The 21032-nt window shown below is 36.5% G+C and overlaps 1 protein-coding gene across 1 annotated transcript in view; it reads right to left on the reverse strand.

Moving 5' to 3' along the window:
- CD226 (CD226 molecule) overlaps positions 1-12404 on the reverse strand; it is a 30476-nt gene extending 18072 nt beyond the window's left edge. The window contains exons 1-2 of the mRNA XM_082333459.1: positions 12348-12404; positions 11725-12057 (exon numbers count right to left, since the gene is read on the reverse strand). Of these exons, the coding sequence (XP_082189585.1) occupies positions 11725-12057; positions 12348-12393 (379 nt within the window). The 5' untranslated portion in view covers positions 12394-12404. The remainder of the gene's footprint in view (positions 1-11724; positions 12058-12347) is intronic.
- Positions 12405-21032: the final 8628 nt, after the last annotated feature.

A 21032-nucleotide genomic window follows, 5' to 3' on the forward strand; every position in this document is an offset into this window, starting at 1 on the left:
ATTCATTCCATAAGCTAACATGTATTTCACCAAATAAAATATTATTCAGCCTATTCTAGATAAATTAATACTGTATCTCCTTAATTTTGAATATTTTAAAGCTGTCACTGTACACTTTCTATTTTCCCTTGCAATTGCATCCTATAATGATTTCCAAATTCCATTATCTCAAAATTTCATCTATCACATTGACTCTTTGAGAAACAAAAACCAAAGTTATAAAACTCTTGGATCTGGATTTAACTACTGGGTGTCACAGCAGTTATGGCTGATACTAGAGATAATACCATAATTTAGTTAAGTTGAATTTCCCAGTGGTGGCTGCAGTGGCATAGAATTAGGGAATAGTAGCTGAGAAGATGAAGTGGTTTTGGCTTACAAAGGTAGGGGAATACTTGTCCAAAAAAAATTTTTTAACCCACGAGATCCAACTTCAGGTCAGTTTTGGCTTTCTTCACTGCACCCATTCATGTTTGGACAGTGTTTCAATGTTTCTTTCAGGTCAACTGCCCCTGCTTCCTTTTCATGCTTGAGTTTAGTCAGAACGTTCTTGTTCATCCATGCAGGCCTTCTGGCATTTTTGCTTTATTTCCTGCTTCTCTGGATGGACCATTGGAGGAGGTTTTCCTTGAAAATTTTTTTCCATCACCCTTTGGAATCTTCCAGGGAGATCTCTGAACGGGCCAAAGTCTGCTCTTCTGAAGCCCAGGGTTGTGATCCTGCTTTTTTGCTTTTATCCTCTTCTCTTGGGATCATGAATTCTACTATGCAGCCAAGGTTGCCCCTGATCTTCACAACCCCAGCAAGTTCTTCCTTCTCTATAAGTCTGAGGTTGAGAAGAGTGCCTCCTCTCTTCAGCTACTTAATTACCTGAGTGAGGAAGTCATCATCAACACACTCCAGAAAACTACCAGATTATGCCCTGCTGTGTTGCTCCTCTACAGATACCAGGTGGTTGAACTCTCTGATGAGGACCACAGAATGTGAAGCTTCTTCCAGTTGTCTGATGGAGGCCTCGTCTATATCAGGCCTGATCACCATGATAGGGCAGTCAGTAGCAGACACCCACCACAACGTCACCTATGTTGATCTGCCTGCTAATCCTGATGCATGAGCTCTCAGCTGGCTCATCATCCATCCCTGGGCAGAACTTCTCGCATTCCCACTACTCTCTCACATAAAGGGCAACTCTCCTTCCCTACCGTCCCAGCCTGTTCTTCTTAAAGAGCCTGTATCTAAACATTGCAGCACTCCAGTCATGTGAGCCATCCCACCATGTGTCTGTGATCCCAATGAGATCATAGCCCTGCAACTGCACACAGAGCTCTGTTTCTTTGTTTGTTGCCCATGCTATGTTCACTGGTGTACAGACACTTCATATGGTCATCCAGTCATGCTGATTTCCCAAAAAAGGTATGAGAGCTTCCCCACAATGTGTCCTCTCAGCATTTCCTTATTTGTGTGGACATACTTGGAATTGTCACCCTTGTGCCCTGATTTGTTGTTTTCAGGGTGTTTCCTCTCCATATAATCCCACACCATTTCCTTGTCAGCACAGTCCACTTCCTCACTCACTTGTGGGTTGTCATCTCACTTTTCTGTTAAAGCTCCCCTCATCAGCCTGTTGGCAAAAATGCTTTTTCTGCATGCGCTCAGGTGGATCCTGTCTCTTCCTAGCAGTCCTTAATCATCAAAAAGTGTCCATGGTGATAAAATGTAATACCTTGTTGTTGACACCAGCCATGCAACTGGGTCTTGACCCACAGAATCTGTCCCCTCTTCCCAGGGCTTTTTCCTTCTTCAGTAGGATCAATGAGACACCACCTAAGCCACTCATGTCCTTGACCACAACCTCCAGCACCATGTAGTCATGCCTGATGTGCTCCAGGTCTCACCTGCACTTGCCTTTGGTGTACATGTAGAAAACTGGCAGGGGTTAGGAGTTTGAGGAGAGGCCAAAGCCTTGGCAGTCTCTCTGCAGCATCCTAGAGTCTACTCTGGCAAGCAGCAAACCTCCCCAGACAGCAGGCTGGGTCAGCAGATGAACAGATGAGAAGTAAGAGTTATCCCCAAATTATCACACAACAGCAAGTGAAAGGGTTAAAGCCAAGATAGACAAAGCCACTGCATCAAAATGCCTCCTGAAAGAATTAAAGCCTAGGGACAAGGAGGATATTTTAAATATCTTAGTCACTTAACTAAACAAAAGAAAGGCCTTTGTGATTTAGAGAGTAGTTAGAATTGTTGTAAAATAAGGGGGCTCTGGGATAATCCCATCTCGGACAACTCGGCCTTGGGAGAACAAATGCATGGAAGATAGGAAGTCACAAAAGAATGACAACAACAGCCTTGAAGGACACCGTTTACATGATCCTAGAACTGAGTTTGCGCAGAAGCAAAGGTCAATCAGCGAACACCTTGAAGACGACTACGAGCCTTCATCTGAAGACCCCCAAAGACCACCTGAAGACCACCACAGGAGACAACTGTGCATGTGGATCGGACACTTGCATACGTTAATAAGTTCCAGGAAATCTCATGTTTATGTAAATGAATTCTCAGAAATCCTGTGAATATGTACGACTTTATAGTATATAATCTCTAAAAGTTTACTAAATCATTGGAGCACTTATGGTGGAAAATCCCCAGTGCTGCCCAGAGCTGCAATAAAGGATACCTGCTTAATAGTAACTTTGTTGCTATTGAGTTTTATTTCAGGGACTCTCTGAATATTCCATTTCCCCCTCAGGGAGATTCGGACTGTGAGGAGAAGCATCCGTGAATTTTTGTATCACAGGTTAGTTAATAGCTATAGTATCCAGCTGACATGCAATGCATGTTCATCAAAACAATGCTCATAGGGAACATATAAAACAACCCTTCTAATTTTATCTTACTTTGGTAAAAACACAGCAGTCCTCATGGGTACTGAATGCTACAATTTTTTCCTTAACATAGCATATTCTGATGCAAACAAGGTAACCAAGAGTACGTAACAGCATCATTATTCTTAGTAACTAACTGAACATCTAAAATGGTAAGGAGTAAAAAGTAGAAAAGATGAAAAAAAACGTAAAAAAATTCCCAGTGCTGAATAAAAGGATCTGGATGCTCTGATCGCTAGCCAAATAGAATCAAAAATGTTATCACATTGTCTGCTTCCAAAAGAAAAATTTTCTCAGGTATGTCAACAGAGAGTTATATACAAGACAAAGGAGGCATTCTTCTGCTTCATTTAGCAATGATAAGACCTTAGATGGCACATGATGTTTCATTCTATGTATCTTATTTTAATAAGGTTATATAGAAACTGGAGAACATTCTGATGAGAACAAGAATGATGAAATTTATAATCATGAAATTTATAATCATGAATCATGAATCATAAGAAGAAAAGTTAAAAGAACTATGTTTGCTTAGTACAGAGGGATGACTGAAGGCTGCCAACATGAAAGCCTTCCTCTATTTTCAAAAGAAGGAGTACAGTGAATAAACCCAGTATTAAACAAGAGATATCTAGGTTAGATATAATGGAAAAAAAAATCTCCTTGTAAGGCTGGTTAAGCACTAGAATGACTATACAAGAGTATTATGCATGCATTTCCAACATGGGAATCAGTCAGGGATGATACAGATAGGCTTATGCTGCCTCAGAACACAGAGATGGATGAGACGAATTTGGAATGTCTCTTCCAGCCTGAGTTTTCCACAATTCTGTAATTCCTTTTGATCAAAGCTTTTCCTTCAGAAAGGAAGAGGACATGTCTGCTCCACTCCCAACAGGGCTGGCTTGGTTTTTTTCCCCTAGCCTTTTATATACTGAAGGTGCATCCAATCTGTAGTTAATAACAGAAGATAAAAAGTAAGAAAAGCAGCATTTAACAGGTCAATAATGACAGCAGAGGTGTGAAAAAGGCAGCTTCACTTGCCTCCATCCTCTTGCTTTCTAATTAGGTGCTGACAACGTGGTTGCCACTGTGTAAGATACAGAGATAGTTCTTGCTCTGGAGAGCTCAGTCTAAGAGCCAAAGAATGAAGATCCCTCAGGATTAGTTCTTGCTTCCATGTGCTTTAAAGGGCTGCTAATTTTTCACTGTAGACCTATGAATCACATTCTAAATTGAGACAGAGATAAATAGAAAGCAAGCTATTTCAGGTGAATAGGGACTTGAAAAAAATCTATGCAACGTGCTGCTTTTGGCAGGCAGAAGAACATTAATATAGAAGTAACGCTGAGTGGCATGGATATCATCACACTAGCTAAGAATAGAAAAACTCTGTCTCTTCTATCACAGAAGAGGTTGATCACCCTATTTAAAAAGTGGGAGTACTTCATGGTACATCTGGCATTTAAATACTCTATTAATGAACTCCATTCCTATTCAGAGTTGCTAGCAAAACATATCCCCTGAGCAAATGGTCCATTGTCACTGATTGACAGAAACACAAATTTACTCCTGAATTAAAAAAAAAAAAAAAAATAACAATTTCCAATCATGTAACAACAACAACAACAACAACAAAAACCAATTATGCAACTCTGCATAATTCACATTATGGATGTAAAAGTCACTACAAACATCAAAAGAATATTTCCCATTCTATTCAGGGCATAGCATGGGAATTTTTAAGTCAAACTGGTACTATTTTAACACCTAACTGAAATAAAACTCCTGAGAAAATAAACATGTTTCAAAATATACAGAAATCCACGTTAGAATTCAACAGTTTTGAAAGACAAATAAACAAACACAGGACAAAAATATTGCAGGTAATTTTAACTACATTCTCTGTTTATGTAAATAAACATACAACACTTCTCTGCCATAAAGGCCAGTTTTAATTTAAACAGTTTATGTATCACATAATTCTTCACTGCTGAAGACTTTTGACTTTCTATCTAGATGTGTAGCAAAGGCATATTGTGTAAGAGTAGAACAATATCAGTTTGTGATCTCTCTAATAATGTTTATTATATTCTGTATTTTAAGTTAAATTTGCATTGTAAATTTGTCCATCATGTATTTTAAGACTGCTGATCCAACTTTAACTGATTGAGTTAACATCACAAAGCTCTTCATAAGCGGAATTACTTTGCCTCTAAGACATTTTTTGCCTACACTCAATCATGTCTGATTCTGTTAAATTTAAAATAATCAATATTCTAATTATACATTTCAATGGAAATGTAAAAACCCTTAATTCAGGGATTGCTATGTTTTGCTGCAATGCAACCTAGAGAACTAACTCTTAATAAGGCCAAGTGATTTGGGCGGATGTGTGAAGCACAGGAAGCCAGATGTACTTATCAGTACTCCTCAAGGCAGAATGAATCAGAGGATAGTTTGTAGTTGTGTAGGAGGCATCAATACAGTGGTCTGGTAATTGCACTGAACTTCAACTGACAAATGCCTCATACTTTCATAAGGGAAAGACAGAAGAGGGCAAGATTATCATTATGGGCAATGACAATACAAAGCTTTAACCAAGCAGTAATGGTACGTCTTGTATCATCACAGATATGAGAGCACAATAGGAAAAAAGTTTTATGCAGTGTCTACATAGGAAGTCTAAATTAAACCCATTAAGTTCAACAAAGTATTGGACCTGGTAGACATTTTAAATGTAAATTATCACTAATTTATTTTGCCAGGTTGGGAACAAGACAGAAATACACTTTGGATTTGTAGAAGTCTGAAGATCTTGATGTACAGATATTAATGGAAATATTTTGAACCAAGTATTTGTCTATTGATCTTGTCTTAACCTTTCTTGTTGATATATCCTCATTATAATGCTCCATGGAGTCAAGAATTGCTGAAAAAGAACAGACAAAGCTAAGAACTTAAAGGCATGACAGGATGACAGGACCAGACCTTAATTTCTGTTGAATAAATGTTGAAGAAGCCAGAAAAATTGATACTTTATTCAAACTTTAAAAAAATCCCTTCGAAGATGAGAAACTGTTGTACTGATGGATTTAACTGAAGAGAGAAGAACCAAAGGACTGAAGACAGGTCTGGAAAAGGATCAAGTAAACAAATGGATCCATGTCTCAAGTAGCCATAGATAAGAAAAGGTCTGGACAAACCGGAAAAGGACGAAGGATACAGTATGAAGAAAAAAAAAGAATTTTGCCAATACCTCTTCCAATTCCTCTGTAAATTAAAGTCATCCAAGTATCCATTACAAAGTGCTAGAGACTGGAAACATATCTTTTCTCTGTATACATTTCTTTGCAAAATTTACCATTAAAAAAAGAAAGAGAATGAAAGAAAGAAAGAAAGAAAGAAAGAAAGAGAAAGAGAAAGAGAAAGAGAAAGAGAAAGAGAAAGAGAAAGAGAAAGAGAAAGAGAAAGAGAAAGAGAAAGAGAAAGAGAAAGAGAAAGAGAAAGAAAAGAAAAAAAGAAAGAAAGAAAGAAAGAAAGAAAGAAAAGAAAGAAAGAAAGAAAGAAAGAAAGAAAGAAAGGAAGAAAGAGAAAGAAAGAAAGAGAGAAAGAAAGAAAGGAAGAAAGAGAAAGAAAGAAAGAGAAAGAGAAAGAAAAGAAAGAAAGAAAGAAAGAAAGAAAGAAAGAAAGAAAGAAAGAAAGAAAGAAAGAAAGAAAGAAAGAAAGAAAGAAAGAAAGAAAAGAAAGAAAGAAAAAGAAAGCAAGCAAGAAAGCAAGAAAGCAAGAAAGAAAGAAAGAAAAAGATTGATTGATTGCAGAATTCCTGCTGCTTCTTTACTGTTGTTAGGTACATGCCTGGCAATTGGCAAAAAGACACAGCCAAGTACTGTGTTTTGAGTGGTGACCTGGGATGACAGTGAAACATGCACCTCCATGCACACCTGCCCAATGCACTGACAGAGTACATTACTCAATGCTCTTTCATTTGAAAGTAAAATTACAACACCTGCAGCTTCAAATGCTTTCTCTTCCAGGCAGCAAGAATATGAAATAACATCTTTTTGATGATCAACAGTTCCTAAGTGAAGTCTCCAATGCTAATGTTTCTTCTATCAGTAGTGACTTCACTTTCTGCTCCTCACATTTTATACTGCACTCAAAATCAGTCTTTAGACATACATGTCTAAGCATTGCATATAAGAAACTACAGATGATCCTTAAACTGTTCATGAATAAAAGTGAAATAAAACTACTGACTATTCCTACATAATTGTTACATCTTATTAAAAAATGTACAAGGAGTTTTCTCTGAAAGTATGAGTTTTGCTTGCTTAGTGCAGGAGTAGTTGTGACTCATAAAATGTGGGAACATTAAGGGAAAAAAATCCCTTGAATTCAGTTCTGAAAACTGTTGGATATATGTCCACACTACAGGAAAAAAGGAAGCAACAGATTCGCCCAACTGGCAAATATCTTTCAGTGGGATAACTAGACTATTCTTTACCAATATATTCATGTGTAACCATGGCAGGACATACATACTCTCAAGTTCTTCGCAATTATGCTACAGAATTTCAGCACTGTATCCACTTGTAAGAATGTCCTGTAGCTACATAACATGTGAAGTTTCCAGTATAATATCCGAAGTATTATTGCTTTTCTGTCAGTATGTTTCAGTAACTGCCAATAAAGAAAGCACGGATAACATGCAGTCTGCAAGAGTTCTTTCTCACCTTCATAGGCGTCATAGGAAATCTTTAGCCAAAATTTAAGGCAAAAAGAATAAAATATGTCCTAACATTTTTATTATATATCCTGATACAGCCCCAGGACTAAGCTGAGACCACATCTAGTTAAAAAAAAAAAAAAAAAATCAATCACTACAATAATTACATAAAAAATTTGATATAAGCGGTGATTTATCACCACTTCTAGGGTCTTCCATTTGCCAGGGATGCAATGAGGATAGTACACTAAGAAAAGACCTTTGTAATGAGAGCTATAACCTCCTCTGTCTCCTGGGATCTCAGGGCTTTGTGACAGCTCAGCCATTGCTTATCCAAGATTAATCTTTTTGGGTTTTTTGTTTGTTTGTTTTTTCTACTTTTGTCCCTGATTGAAAAAGAATCGCATTCACTCCACCCAGGCCATGGTAGGGTGAACTGCTGTTCTGCAATGAGAGACTAAGCCAGGAGCAGAGTTCTAAACAGAATTTCTCCCGTATTATTTTGCCACCTCATACACTGCAAAACTGTAGTGATTTTTTTATTCACTCAATAGCATCTTCAATCACATATGAAAGAGTGTATCCACAGTGGACTTTTTATTTATAAAGACACCTTTACTCTAAGGGATATATTCTGTATCTATATTCTGTTGCCAGCTTTCATTGAGGTATGCACTACAGATTCCTCAATAGCATACTTACCTACTTAAGGAATGTCTCTAGGTCCCACAGTAACAGGTCAATATAGATAAATCCTGACAATTTTCAATGCCATGGTAGCACAAATTAAGTTATAAACCAGGCTTCAGTTTTGATTGACACAAAAACCTTAATAATACCAACTTAACTGCATCTATGCCAATTTACCAGAGCAAGTTTAAGTTTCATGTTGAATATTATGTGTCCATAAAGTTGCATCCATTTAAAGGCAGATACGACTTCAGCCTAGCCAACTGATCTTTAAAATGAAAACCACAAATTGCAAAGCATTAGACACCATGCAATTCCTTAAAAAAAAAAAAAAAAGTCTATTAAATGTTTGTTGATTAACTGTTATAAACAGAAGAAATGGATTTTGCAGTGAGTTGTTTATTTGTCTGGGGCAATGTAGGTAAATTAACGTTTTTAGAAAAGTAATGTCTATTGAGAATCAATAAATCATACTTCTCAACCAAAGAAGACAATGTAATTGAAACAAAGTTTTAATTACCTATAAAATGATCTTTCTAGTATATTGGCCAGATTTCTTTATACCAGAGTATATCAGATTCCTTAAAAAACACTTCATTTTCCAGGACCTCAACTATTTGTGTGTATTAATCTTATAGAACAAGATCCATGTCCAATGAAATCATGAGACTAACACTCAGCTTTCTCAAAGCTTTTTCCCTGGTGCAGAATAAAAAACGTTTAAAGATGAACATCGGTGTCCTAATTTTACAGGCTGGAAGACAAAGAAGAAAAATTATATATGTAGCATCAGCAGGAAGCTAAAATACCAGCTGCATGGAAGTGAATTTGAAGTTTACTGTTGATTTAATCAAAGCAAGATGTCATTCAGGGAGTTTAAAATATTTAGTACTGATGAAGGTGCTAGTAAAGTAAGATAAAGCCTGACTGATAACAGTTCTACTATAATTACTACATAAATAAATACCTTCTCTAAACTCAGGTTTTAATAACATTTAATTTGCAGTGCAGATTGAAGTAGTAATATTTTATCTTCAGTGGTGATACACTTCATTCTCTTCAGAGCAGTGTATATAAACATCGTGTTTATACACATCTGCTGGGAGCTAAACAGGATTGATTGTTCCTGTTCTCAGAAACCTTGATTCTTTAACTGGAAAAGGATTAATTTCTATTCAACATTATCTCCCTCTGTAGTAGGATTGAATTAATATACTTGAAAAATGGGGTGTTTGCTGTTGGTTTAGGTTTGTGTTTTAACATGCTCGAACCAGGAGAGAAATCCTACATACTGAGAATACTGAATCCCACAGTATCATTCAAAAAAACATACCTCTGTTAACTGATCCACTTTTTGTGTGGTTTACACTGTGCTGAAATCTGTAAGTAAGTGGATTGCCTAATAAAGGTATTGGACTGAAGGGTAACAGCCCACAGAAAACTGACCACCTTATTTCTTCCATCATTTCAAGATTAACCCTAGCCAATACATTCAAGAACAAATACCTGAGATCAGTACTGCCTTGGCCAGGAATAGGATTAAATGAACTTGCAGATCTCTACTGCATTTAACTTCTAGGATTTTATAGAAAATGCACGCACTGTGAATAAAGGCTCAGCACTGCCAGAATTCAGGTTGGACCAAACCACATAAGAGATCTAGTTTCGCCTGTTCCTTTTTGTAAACAGCAACCTGGATTTCCAGATCTTGGCTTACTTGAATGCAAGCAAAAAGTATGTTTCTAATGCCTACAGTTGCATTAATATTGTGCACTAAATGGACTGCCAGAGAAAAAGAAACTAGGGAGTTACTACTTCAGTAATGTTATTCCTTACATAATAAAAAAGACACCAGAATGAAACAAGCATTCAGAGATGACACTAAAGGAATCACAGTTGAGGAACTCTGACCTGGACTGCAAGCCTGACCTGAGGGACCCCGCTCAGCTCTTTCACTAGTAGGACATTCCCTTTACATGTGAATGACTGTGAATTGTATGGCTATGCCAGTGTGCCACAACGGGTGGGGGTGGGGGAAATCATTTCCGGTCCAAACTGTCTTATCTAACTAAACAATCTGGGGGAAACAGAATTACTTTTTTCAAAGGCAGGGCAATAACTTGTGTGTAGCTTAATTTCTGCATTGATGAGCAGCAATGTTCACTAATAAAAAGCTAGCAGAGTTAGGAAGATAGATAGCGATTCCTATTTCATCAGTGCCATTAACAAACATGCTGGCTAAAGTCAAGTTTCAAAAACCTTCAGTGGTGAAGGCAGGAGCAATATACCTTGAATTTTTGAAGTTTAGATATATCCTACAAGAGTCAGGTCCACTGTTTCATTGTAATATTGAAATTACAGAAATGTAGATAAAATAAGGTTGAAATGAAGACTCAGAAGGATCAGGCTAGGAAAAGAACTGTTATTTTTATCTTCTGGTCTTTCAAATGCTAGGAACTAAATTTTCCTTTCAACCCCTTCTTTCCTGGCTGTGAAATACAATTAAATATTGAATGAAGTCTATTTTCAGTCTGGAGGATGAGAAAGAGGAACAGCTTCTTTCTACATTCACAATATCAAATCAAGAAACCAATAACGAAAACTAGTTATCTTTTGAAGATATGTACATAATGATCTTCTAAGGACTTCTATCAGAGAAGCTTGGTAATTTACACCAGAATTGTCAGTTGACCAATGCTGAATAGGCATGCATGGAAAAATACTAGAAAAGGGTTTTCTCCTCTTACGCGTACAGCTGGCAAGGAAACCAAACTGGATGAGTGGTCAGGTAATTACAGAGCCTTTGGAAAGTTCATAGGCAGCTACACAGAAAGTACATGGGCACAACTGGATCTTTTTCTTTTCTTCTCCCCTTTTAAAAAAAAGTCTCCTTTTAAAGAAAAGGTCTTTCTTCATTGAAACTTCCCTACTTCCCTCTCTTTTGTTGCCACACCATTCCTAAATGGTTATTTTGTTCTTGAAAAAGCAAGCACAGAAGAGCTTCTAGAAAAACACAATCCAAGTTTCAGACTAGGAATGCCCTCATCATATAACATAATAGCAAAAATATGGTATCCTCTATGGGCAGTTCATCCATGTGATTTCATGGGTAGTTGCAATTTAATCCTCTGAAGAGATCTTATAGCTTGTTGAAACACTATGAGAACCTTGGCCCAATGGAAATATCACTGTTGCAATGACCATTAGTACCTGGAGTCTGCCATGTAATTTACTGCTGTTGTGCCATCTGTCTGTCTCCTCCAGTTCCCCTCCTATCTTCCCACTTTTCTTAAAATGACCTTTTGTTAAAGTAATATAATTCTTTTCTGTCGTGCTAGTTCTTTTCCCCAAATTACTCCATTTTTGCATACTATATATGCATATATCAGAAATTTTAAAAACAATATGAGATTTACTTACCTGGCTGAATAATTTCTATTACCTTTTCCCAAATTCCATCTGGGTATGTTACAATGGAGCAAAAGTAAACACCAACATCCTCCAAAGTGCTCTTGATGAAGGATAAGGACTTGTCTTCCCTGGAAGCATTTTCAAAATAAATTCTTCCATTGTATTTGTCTTCTATATGTATCCCATAAATTGGATGCAAGACAGCTATATTTTCTTTATGAGTTACATTAAGTTTCATCCAGGATGCCTGGATTATCACGGCTTTGTTTGGATATATGCATTCCAGTTTCACCTTCTCAGTAAGTTTTACAGTTGAATCCACAAACTTTCCTTCCACGTTGGCTAAAGCACACACAGAAATTCAGTTTCAGAATCAACATAATTGAAAATTGAAATTGTAGAAAAACTCAGAAACAACTTTGGTAGCACTACAAGCAAAACACTGAAGAAAAAGTTCACTAAAAAAAAAAACAAACCCTAGACATTATTATTACTTCTAACTTAAGAATATCATTGAACAGTTAAAATTTGTCTGAATCGCACAGTAACACACTTGTAAATTGTGATCATATCTGTCATGATGCAATAAAAAAAAGGAAAGATGTTAGCTAGGAATGAGAAAGCAATCTTACTTCCACAAAGCTGGAGAACAGCAATAAGGAGAGCGACGTGGTTCATCTCAAAGAACACTGGAATCGGTGACTGCAGTGCAACACGGTTTTATTCAATCTCTGGGCACCATGTGCCCTTCTCACAGGATGTTTTTACTTTTGAAATATGAAAAACATCATGTACTTTTTACTTTCACATTCTAAGAAACACTAAGTTTGAGGTCTCATTGCAGTTGCATCAGAGACTAAGTCCTATCAAAATCCACCTCAGAGTAAAGTTTGCATTACTAATGAACCTCTAGCAATATGCATGAATACTATGATAACTGATGAAGTGGGGATCTGTAGGTTTTACCAGCAGAAGCAAACAGAATTTTTCCATGCCATGTATCCAAAATCAACAGAATTTCTTAATTTTTATGACACTGAAGTTCAACATTTATCTATTATTCAGGGAGTATAAAATCTAAAGTGAAGACAAGACAGTCCTTATATATTAGAGGTCATAATTCTGTGACTAGTTATAAAAAGTAATGTCTTAAGGTCTGAGAATTTATTTGTGATAACATGTCATGAGCTAGTATTTTGGGATCAAAATTATGCAGCTCGAAAATTCTTGTTCAAAGGTGTAAGAATACTGAGTATTCGTGACTCATGTTGAAATTTGTCAAAACAAGCCACACTCTTACATTTCTTAAGGATTTTTCTCAGGACAACTGCAAGCATTTTTGCACCTCAACAGGCTGTAGTTTTATGGAGCTGCTTAAAACTGGAACAACGTGATTGACTTGAAGTCAAAACTAAGCCTGAATTGACTGGTTAAAATTCACAAATGAATAAACAAATGTAAGTTGAACTAAAGATGACAACAGAAATTAATATTTTAGGTGAGTAATAACCTGCACAAGCTTGAGCAGAACTTAGCATTAGATCTGTTTAAGACTCCTCCCACAGTGCAACAACTTGCATGTACACCAAAATCTGTATATATTTAGCTGTACTAAACTAGGCATGTTTTAGGATAATACAACATCTTGAACGTTTGCAATGACTCCATTTTGCCACTTCCTATATTAGATCTGTAATTCGCCATTGTTGTGGTTGCGCTTATTTCTTCTCTACTTTATCTGGACTCACAAAGTACAGTCAGTATGATGCCAAGTGTGAAAATCTAAATAGAAGAGAATTGAGTTGAAGACTGAGTCTTGTTTTATTTGCATTACAAAGTTATCTTTTCAAAGAGATCAAAAGATTAACTTACAATAAGCTTGTATCAGGAAATAGAAGTATTTCTGATAAGAAAAGCAGGAAATGGGAAGCTTCAGAAACTAAACTGCTGATTTTGTATTGGAAAAGAAAGGATCTTGTGAGTTGAAGAGGTCCAGTTCCTGGATGCTGTGCGGCATAGCGGCCTTTCAACCAGCTACACAGGATCTATATGGTTCCCACATTTAAATCTTGAACTTCAGTGGCTAGCTGTTCTCAATTTGCAGTTGCAAATGAGGCAAAAAGACAAAGTATCTCTCTAGCTTGAAATATTATTCTTTATATCATACTATGTATGTATATAGTAGTTTACAGATGAGTGGTGTTCCACAAAATCTAAAGTGGAATGAAAATGATAAACATATGTTATTTTTGTTACTATTATTATTACAAGTGAAACTTTTTACACATCTGTTTTCTTTAATTAAAACTAAGATAAAGTACTCAGGAAGCCTCCAAAATGAAGACAAATTCCCTTAAATGAAAATTATTCTTCACTCATCTGTTTATAACTATAAATTACAATTTTATCACTCTGAATTTCATGCTTGTTTCTCTCCATCTAGCATTGAAAGAGAAACAGAAGTCAAGAAATTAATGTCCAACCCCACATGATGACTAAGTATCAATGATATAGTATGATGTCTGAAGACATTTATTTGCTGTACAACAGACACGGTTACTACAAATGCCAGGGATTCTTGGTTAGCTAGTCACAGGAATACGGTCCCTTGTCATACCTGCTAAAAAAATATGCCTGTGACCAGGGCATTACTGAGTCTCCCTCTAAAGGCTGCAATACAAGCCCCCTCCAGACACCAGTACAAGTCCCCTCTGGACACCTGGACAACACACCTGCATGTTACAAATCAGAAAGCTGTAGGTACTGTGAAAGTTGACTCTACTGGTATAATTTGGGAGCAGGCACACATTTAAAGTATCATAGTTTTACAGAAGATGTAACCCATAAAAAGAGAAATACACACCATCTCCACCCTACCCTCCTGGGCAGTGGATGTATCAGAGCAGGTAGTGTAAGGGGAGGTCCATTGTGCAGCCCCCTCCCTTCCAGCCTTTCCTCGTACCTCCCTTACCACTAACCTCTGTGTCTCCCTACCTCCCCAGCACTGAAAGGCTGGAAAATCCACATATCTCTGATCATCTGTGGGTAAGATACTCTCACAGCAGCAGCAGCACATCTCGCAGTCACTCCATCACTTTAGCTGTTTCTTGGGATCTGCCTCTCTGGTTCTCTGTCCACCATTCCCCACAGCCTGGTTCTTCTTTCCCAGTAATCCCATTTTCTCTCCATCCTATGAACCCCAAAGCAAAGGAAGGGAAGGCTCACAAAGACAAACAAGCTGTAGTTAACGAAATGTTGGCTAAATGCCAATTACAGTTTGACAACAAAAGCAGCACAGTGGAATTTTCCAGCTGAATGTACAACTGTAGGATGTGGTTTAAAAGAAAAAAAAACTAAAAAGAAAAGATAAAGAACAAAAAAGATTGTGCAGTAAACACAATGGAGATCTACAGCTTAGATTTTAATCATGACTTGAATATACCTCTTCAGTGACCCTGATGAGTCATTTCATTTCCTAGTGCATTAATTTCCCAAACTCCAATACATAGATAATATGTAATGAAAGCTGCTGTTTCAAAGCATGTCACAATAATCTCTGTAATGAGGTTTTTTAATGGAAATTGCTATAAAACTGTGTAGAATAAGACATACATACAGGGCCAGCACAATATGTTAATACTCTTTTTAATGATTCATTAGTATTTAAGATTTAACAAATAGGCCTGTAGCAATAGTGCAGAAAGAGTGGCAAATATACTTGCAGACTGCTGCTACCACCAAAAAAAAGGCTTTGACTGTGGCAGTACAGTGAAGCAGGAGATAGCTAAAAAGGAGACCACTCCAGGTACCATTTCTTTTGACTTACAAACATGATCAATCAGCAGAAAAAGGTTCTTTAGTTTCAGTGAATCTCCAGTGAAGATAATGAAGCAAATGGGCTGGGAGGAGGGATGTTTGAGCATATTTCACACTTGGCCTGAGGATCCCTGTAGATTAGCTCTAACCCTGTAGAAGCCAGGTTAACCAGTCCAGATGATAATTCAGTAACAAGTGATACAACTCCCTATTTTTCTATGGATGAGGGTCCTGTTGCTGGTGTACTGCCATCAAGGAAATTACCTCTTTTTCCATTCACCGTTTTATGTTTCTTTAAGGAGGATGGTTGAGTGGTACAGCTGGATAAAGGCACAATGATTCAATTTGCTTTTCCTATTCTGCATCTAATTTAATTGAACAAATAAAGTCCCCCAAATTGGATTAATCTATAGGCATGCCTGATTCAGTAACATAATGGATAGGATTCTTCAGTATGTATTCATTAACCTCAGAGGAGAAGTTAACACCAAGTATTCCTCCAAAGAGAAAAGAAAAAGTTGTGAATTAAATACAATCATGTTTTGGGGATATATTGGTAAAGATGATTCAGAGAGGAAAAAGAAGCTCAATCTAAAAGGCTTTCCCAAATGTAGAAAAATAAAGAAAATATAATCTACATGCTCAAGTTCTCAATAATTTTTTGTTGTTAAACATACTGGCCTCCAAGAGGCTATGCTATATAAATTATAGTTCTATGATGAAATGTTTCAACTGCAAAAAGTCAATCTTTGCAAGAGGATATGTATTCAGGAATCTTCAGACAAAGGATTATGTTTTTAGATTTCTGGAAATGGAAAATTATTTACATTTTGGAACTGGACCACAAACTGGATATTCATCCTAACATAACACGAAACACCTAAATGTATCAGGAAGCTAAAAACTGTTGGTGACAAAAAACACAGCTGTAATAGGAAGACTGGATAACACTAAATGTTGAAATTCAGGACGGGTTTTGTGCAGTTTTTTCAGGGACATTATTCATGAGTAATGGATGCCATGTGAATATAGAAAAGCTATGTTTAGTGACAGAATAAGCTAATGATGAGATGTACTAATAGTATCAAGGCTTAAGGCAGTGGAAGAAATACCACCGGTGAACAAATTTTGAACTAGGCACCATAAAGCACTACTACTGATGACTCTCAAGCCAAAGGCGTGTTGGTAGGAGATAAGAAGATTTGTGGTATTTTTTTAAGTTCACTGTGTAAGTAATGTTCCTTTGATGTGCTCAGAGCAGGAAAGTCTGCCTGTGACAACTCGCTCAACTTTAGTGAAGTTTGCGTGTCTGCGTGTGAGGGGGAAATCCTTAAAGCAGCCATTAGAAGTACTCCTCTGTCCATTTGAATAAAACAAAAGTGGAAAATATGACAAAGAAGTGAACTGAAGATAATTATTAAGACAATGAAAAAAGCCAAATTGATCTACTTAGAGAGAGAAAACCTCAACAAACAATCCCAAGAAAATATCCAATTAATTATTTTGTTTATATTTTTATTTATGTGATTGCTTAATGGTTAATGCCTTTTTCTTCTAACAAAACCTTTTCTGTTCAGTGATCTTGACTGTAAATGTTTGCCACTGATTAGCTCAATAAAGTATCAAAAATGTCCTTAAAAATATTTTATAAATTCTTCTACTTTTATAATAGGAAGAAAGTACTGGATTTCTGTTCACATTTTGTTGATAATTAGTCTATGCATTTTCATGCAGTAATAACACAGAAGACAGTGTTTGAAAGACATGAAAGAAACTAATTCACAAAGGAAAGTAGTAAATTACATTTGAGTCTTTAAGAGTTTAATGCACTAGTACTGTGTAGTTGACTGTGTTTATTTCTTTCAGTTTAGTTCTTGTCCTCCTGGTGAAGTCTCTTATTTTATTAGTTTCCAGAAAGTGATATTATTTGCAGAAACCTGAAAGTTTCACTTTAATGAAAGAAAAATGAAAGCAGAAAGGCTTCAAGGTTCTCACACAAATCCATTATTGGGACAGGAAATGGACATTTCCATTTCAGAGCACAGCCATTCTTATACACCTATTATTTTTCCTGAATTATCCTTTTCTTGGTTCAACTCTACTTTTTATGTCCATCAGGTTGCTAAAAAAAAAACTTTTAAAAGTCAGTTTAAGGAAATGAATGTTGCTGGATTTTTTCTTTTGCTGACAGAGGCCTACAGAGCAGTTTCCTGAACAATACCTTCAAACACAGCCTGGATGCGAAAATTCCTGCAGAGGCAGTTCACTTAAGGTTGAGGCTATCCTTAATTATAGGATGTTGCCAGCTCAGACATGTCTCCAAGAAAGATCTGTAACTTTTACATGGCAAAGAAGCTTATGGCTAAAAATGGCCTTCAAAATCCAGGGAGAAAGCTAAAGAGAGCAAACAATGCATCTTTTGTGTATGGCATCTTTAACCTTTTTTGTTGATGCATCTAGGAGCTGACACAGCCTGCCTTTCTAGGGAAGAAAGTTGTCTCATCCATCTTCTTTTTCTTAAGGCCTTTTTGTGCCCCTTTTTTGGGAAAAATCTTGGTAAACAGCAAAGTGACAGTTTATCATTTTTCAGTAATGCACGCCTCTTTCTTGCAAGATCAACTCAAGCAGCCGATACAGTCTCTAATCAACCTGCTACACACAAAAAACCCCAGAGAAAACCAAAACCAAAGGAAACCACCCAAAACGCCAAACGAAAACCCATTGTTTTAAAAGTCCTAAGAGGTACCAACTCAACCATTCAAACCACCCCTCGAAAGAAGCATACTTCAGAACAAACAAGCAACCTCTTTCCCCTACAAGTACACTGCCTAAAAATTTTCAAAATAGAAAAAAAAAAATTTGCTAGTAAACTTTTCAACAAATAATGAACTAAACTCTCCCCACTCCAGGGAGAAAAATAACCTTGGAGAAGGGGATTAAGAAGGGGAAAGAAACTGTAAAAACAGCTACCTCCTACCAAATTTTTACATATGTAATGAAATGGAAGAATCAACAAAACCTAAAGAAAAAATTAAAATTCTGTTCTATTGTAATGAATTAAGGTAATCTGTTGGTTTTGGAGGGTTTTTTGTTTGTTTGTTTGTTTGTTTGTTTGTTTTTAACTCTACACCTCCATATACTGATACATAACAATCCCTGAGGTACAAATCCCTTTCCTACTAAAATCTAGAACAGATGTTTCTTAAGCATGCCGTTGTTTTACAGAAATTCATTTGCTTAGGCAAAGCCCAACAAAACAGTAGAGCTTTTTCAAGGAAAGTATCACAGTCAACTGTAAATTAATGGAACCAAGGAATATCTGCTGCATTCATTTGTTTTAGTAGAAATAGCATAATTGTACCATAAACTCCTGCCTGATTCACTACAACATATTACATCAGTTTTATGCTAATGTAGTTCCAAGGAAATCAATGATATTTATACTGACATAAAGCAGTGGTGAGTCATATTCTCAATTAGCCTCTTCAGTTCAAGAAGGAATATCAGTGATTTTTCTTTATTTTCCAAAATTTAGCCTGCAACTGTGTTCACGGATTTCTAAGAACCTGAAAGTTTAATTACAGCTATAGGGCTTCAGAGCACCCATTACAGAATCATCACAAGTTATTTCATGAGGATTTATTTTTTTAATTGAATTATTGTGACTGCGTAGGTCTTTTGTTTCATTAATGTGTTCATAACAAGAGGCACTGGTCTCTGACGGATTCTTATTTAATTATGTCTGTGATCTACAGGAATCATAAAATGCCTGTAAAGTAGCATACCTGCTCAAACAAGGCTCATTAACTGTCCTAACATAACTATCCTAACATATTGATTCTGCTATAAATTAAAAATAATATGCTTTTATTTTTATGGTAGGGTTCAATTCCCCTTAGTTGAAATCATGTGTGAAGCCCCTGCCAGTTTGAAATATAACCCATTTTCAACCATCCAAAGTTAAAAATTGCAAATATTTCTTTTCTTACAATTATGCCTTTCTACTTTTAATTGAATTTTTGTTTCTTTTTTGTTAATGTGAAAGAGATTTTTTAAAAAGGTAGTGATCTGAGTATATGATGTGCAAGTGCTCAAAGGCTTACCAGAATAATCTGATGCATTAGAGAGGCAGGAATTTAAACAGATAATCCGAGGCTAGGACAAACCTTGCTAGGACAATTTTAAAGAGCTGGCTGACTGAATTTAGGTTGATCAGAAATAACCAGAGACCTTGGTTTTGCATGCAGTTCATTCTTAAAGAGCTAAAGGAAAGGGCTCCTCCTGCACGCACTAGACTGTCACACATACAACTTCAGGTTCTGGGTTATTCAAAATAATAGCCTGGATCAAGATCTCCGAGGTCAAAATTGCATTTATCAGCTTCCTTGTAGTAACATTTGTATCCATTACAAATGACGTTTATTTTGTGATGGGAAACCTAGATATATAACATTAATTTTTTTTGTTTGACTATTTTTCAAAGCCTAAAATGAAAGATACAGTGTCTTGTTATAGCTGTGTTTTGTCCCTGTATTCCTGGGATTGAGAGTTTTGTGTGCTGGTTTTTTGTTGTTTCTGTTGTAGATGATGGTAAATGATATTTCCTGGATATTATGTTCCAATCTCAATGGGCTTTTTTTTTTTTTCTCACAACTGAATCAACTGTATTTTCTTCTAATCCTGAGATGAATACATATGTGACCCCCTTTCATTTAAGTTGAAATTCTATTGCTTCAAAAAACATATGTATAATAATATACAGAATGTGGCAGTTGATTTACTTCGTCAAATGTTGAATAAATTCTTCTGAGAACAAAGATACAGGTTTCCTGTCATTCTCATATTAGCCATTCTTTGTATAGGACGGGTAGCATCAAAAGCATTTTAAATAGTTCTCAGTTTGCTTTTCCGAAAAGATTTTGACTGTGTTTGTTAATTACTTCTGCTAACAGAAATTTCTGACACTTATATGACCTTCTGCTGCATTTGAAAAAGGCTGTCATGTTTGGTGTACTGATATATTGAGGGTGGTCAAGCATTGGAACAGGCTGCCCAAGGAAGTGGTTGAGTCTCCATCCCTGGAGGTATTTAAAGAACGGATAGATGTGGTGCTCGAAGACATGGTATAGATGGACTTGGCAGTGATAGGTTAACGGTTGGACTCGATGATCTTAAGGGTCTTTTCCAACCTTGACAATTCTATGATTCTATGACTCTAGGATATCCAACAAAAACACTGGAAAATGAAATGAAATGAAATGAAATGAAATGAAATGAAATGAAACGAAACGAAACTAAACCAAAGGAAACCAAAGCAAACCTTATCGCTAGCATTGTTAGCCACCAAATAAGGCATCTCCAGTGACTTCACCAAAACATAGATTTTACTTCTTCTGTCGGGGGACTTCTCTATGAAGAAATTAACTCCTTTTGAATGTAGCAATAACAGGCAGTGATTGCAAGAGAGAAAAGAAGCACAAAACTCTACTCATTGCCCCGTG

This window comes from Platalea leucorodia (assembly GCF_965183815.1).
Source record: "Platalea leucorodia genome assembly, chromosome: 1".
Taxonomy (NCBI): domain Eukaryota; kingdom Metazoa; phylum Chordata; class Aves; order Pelecaniformes; family Threskiornithidae; genus Platalea; species Platalea leucorodia.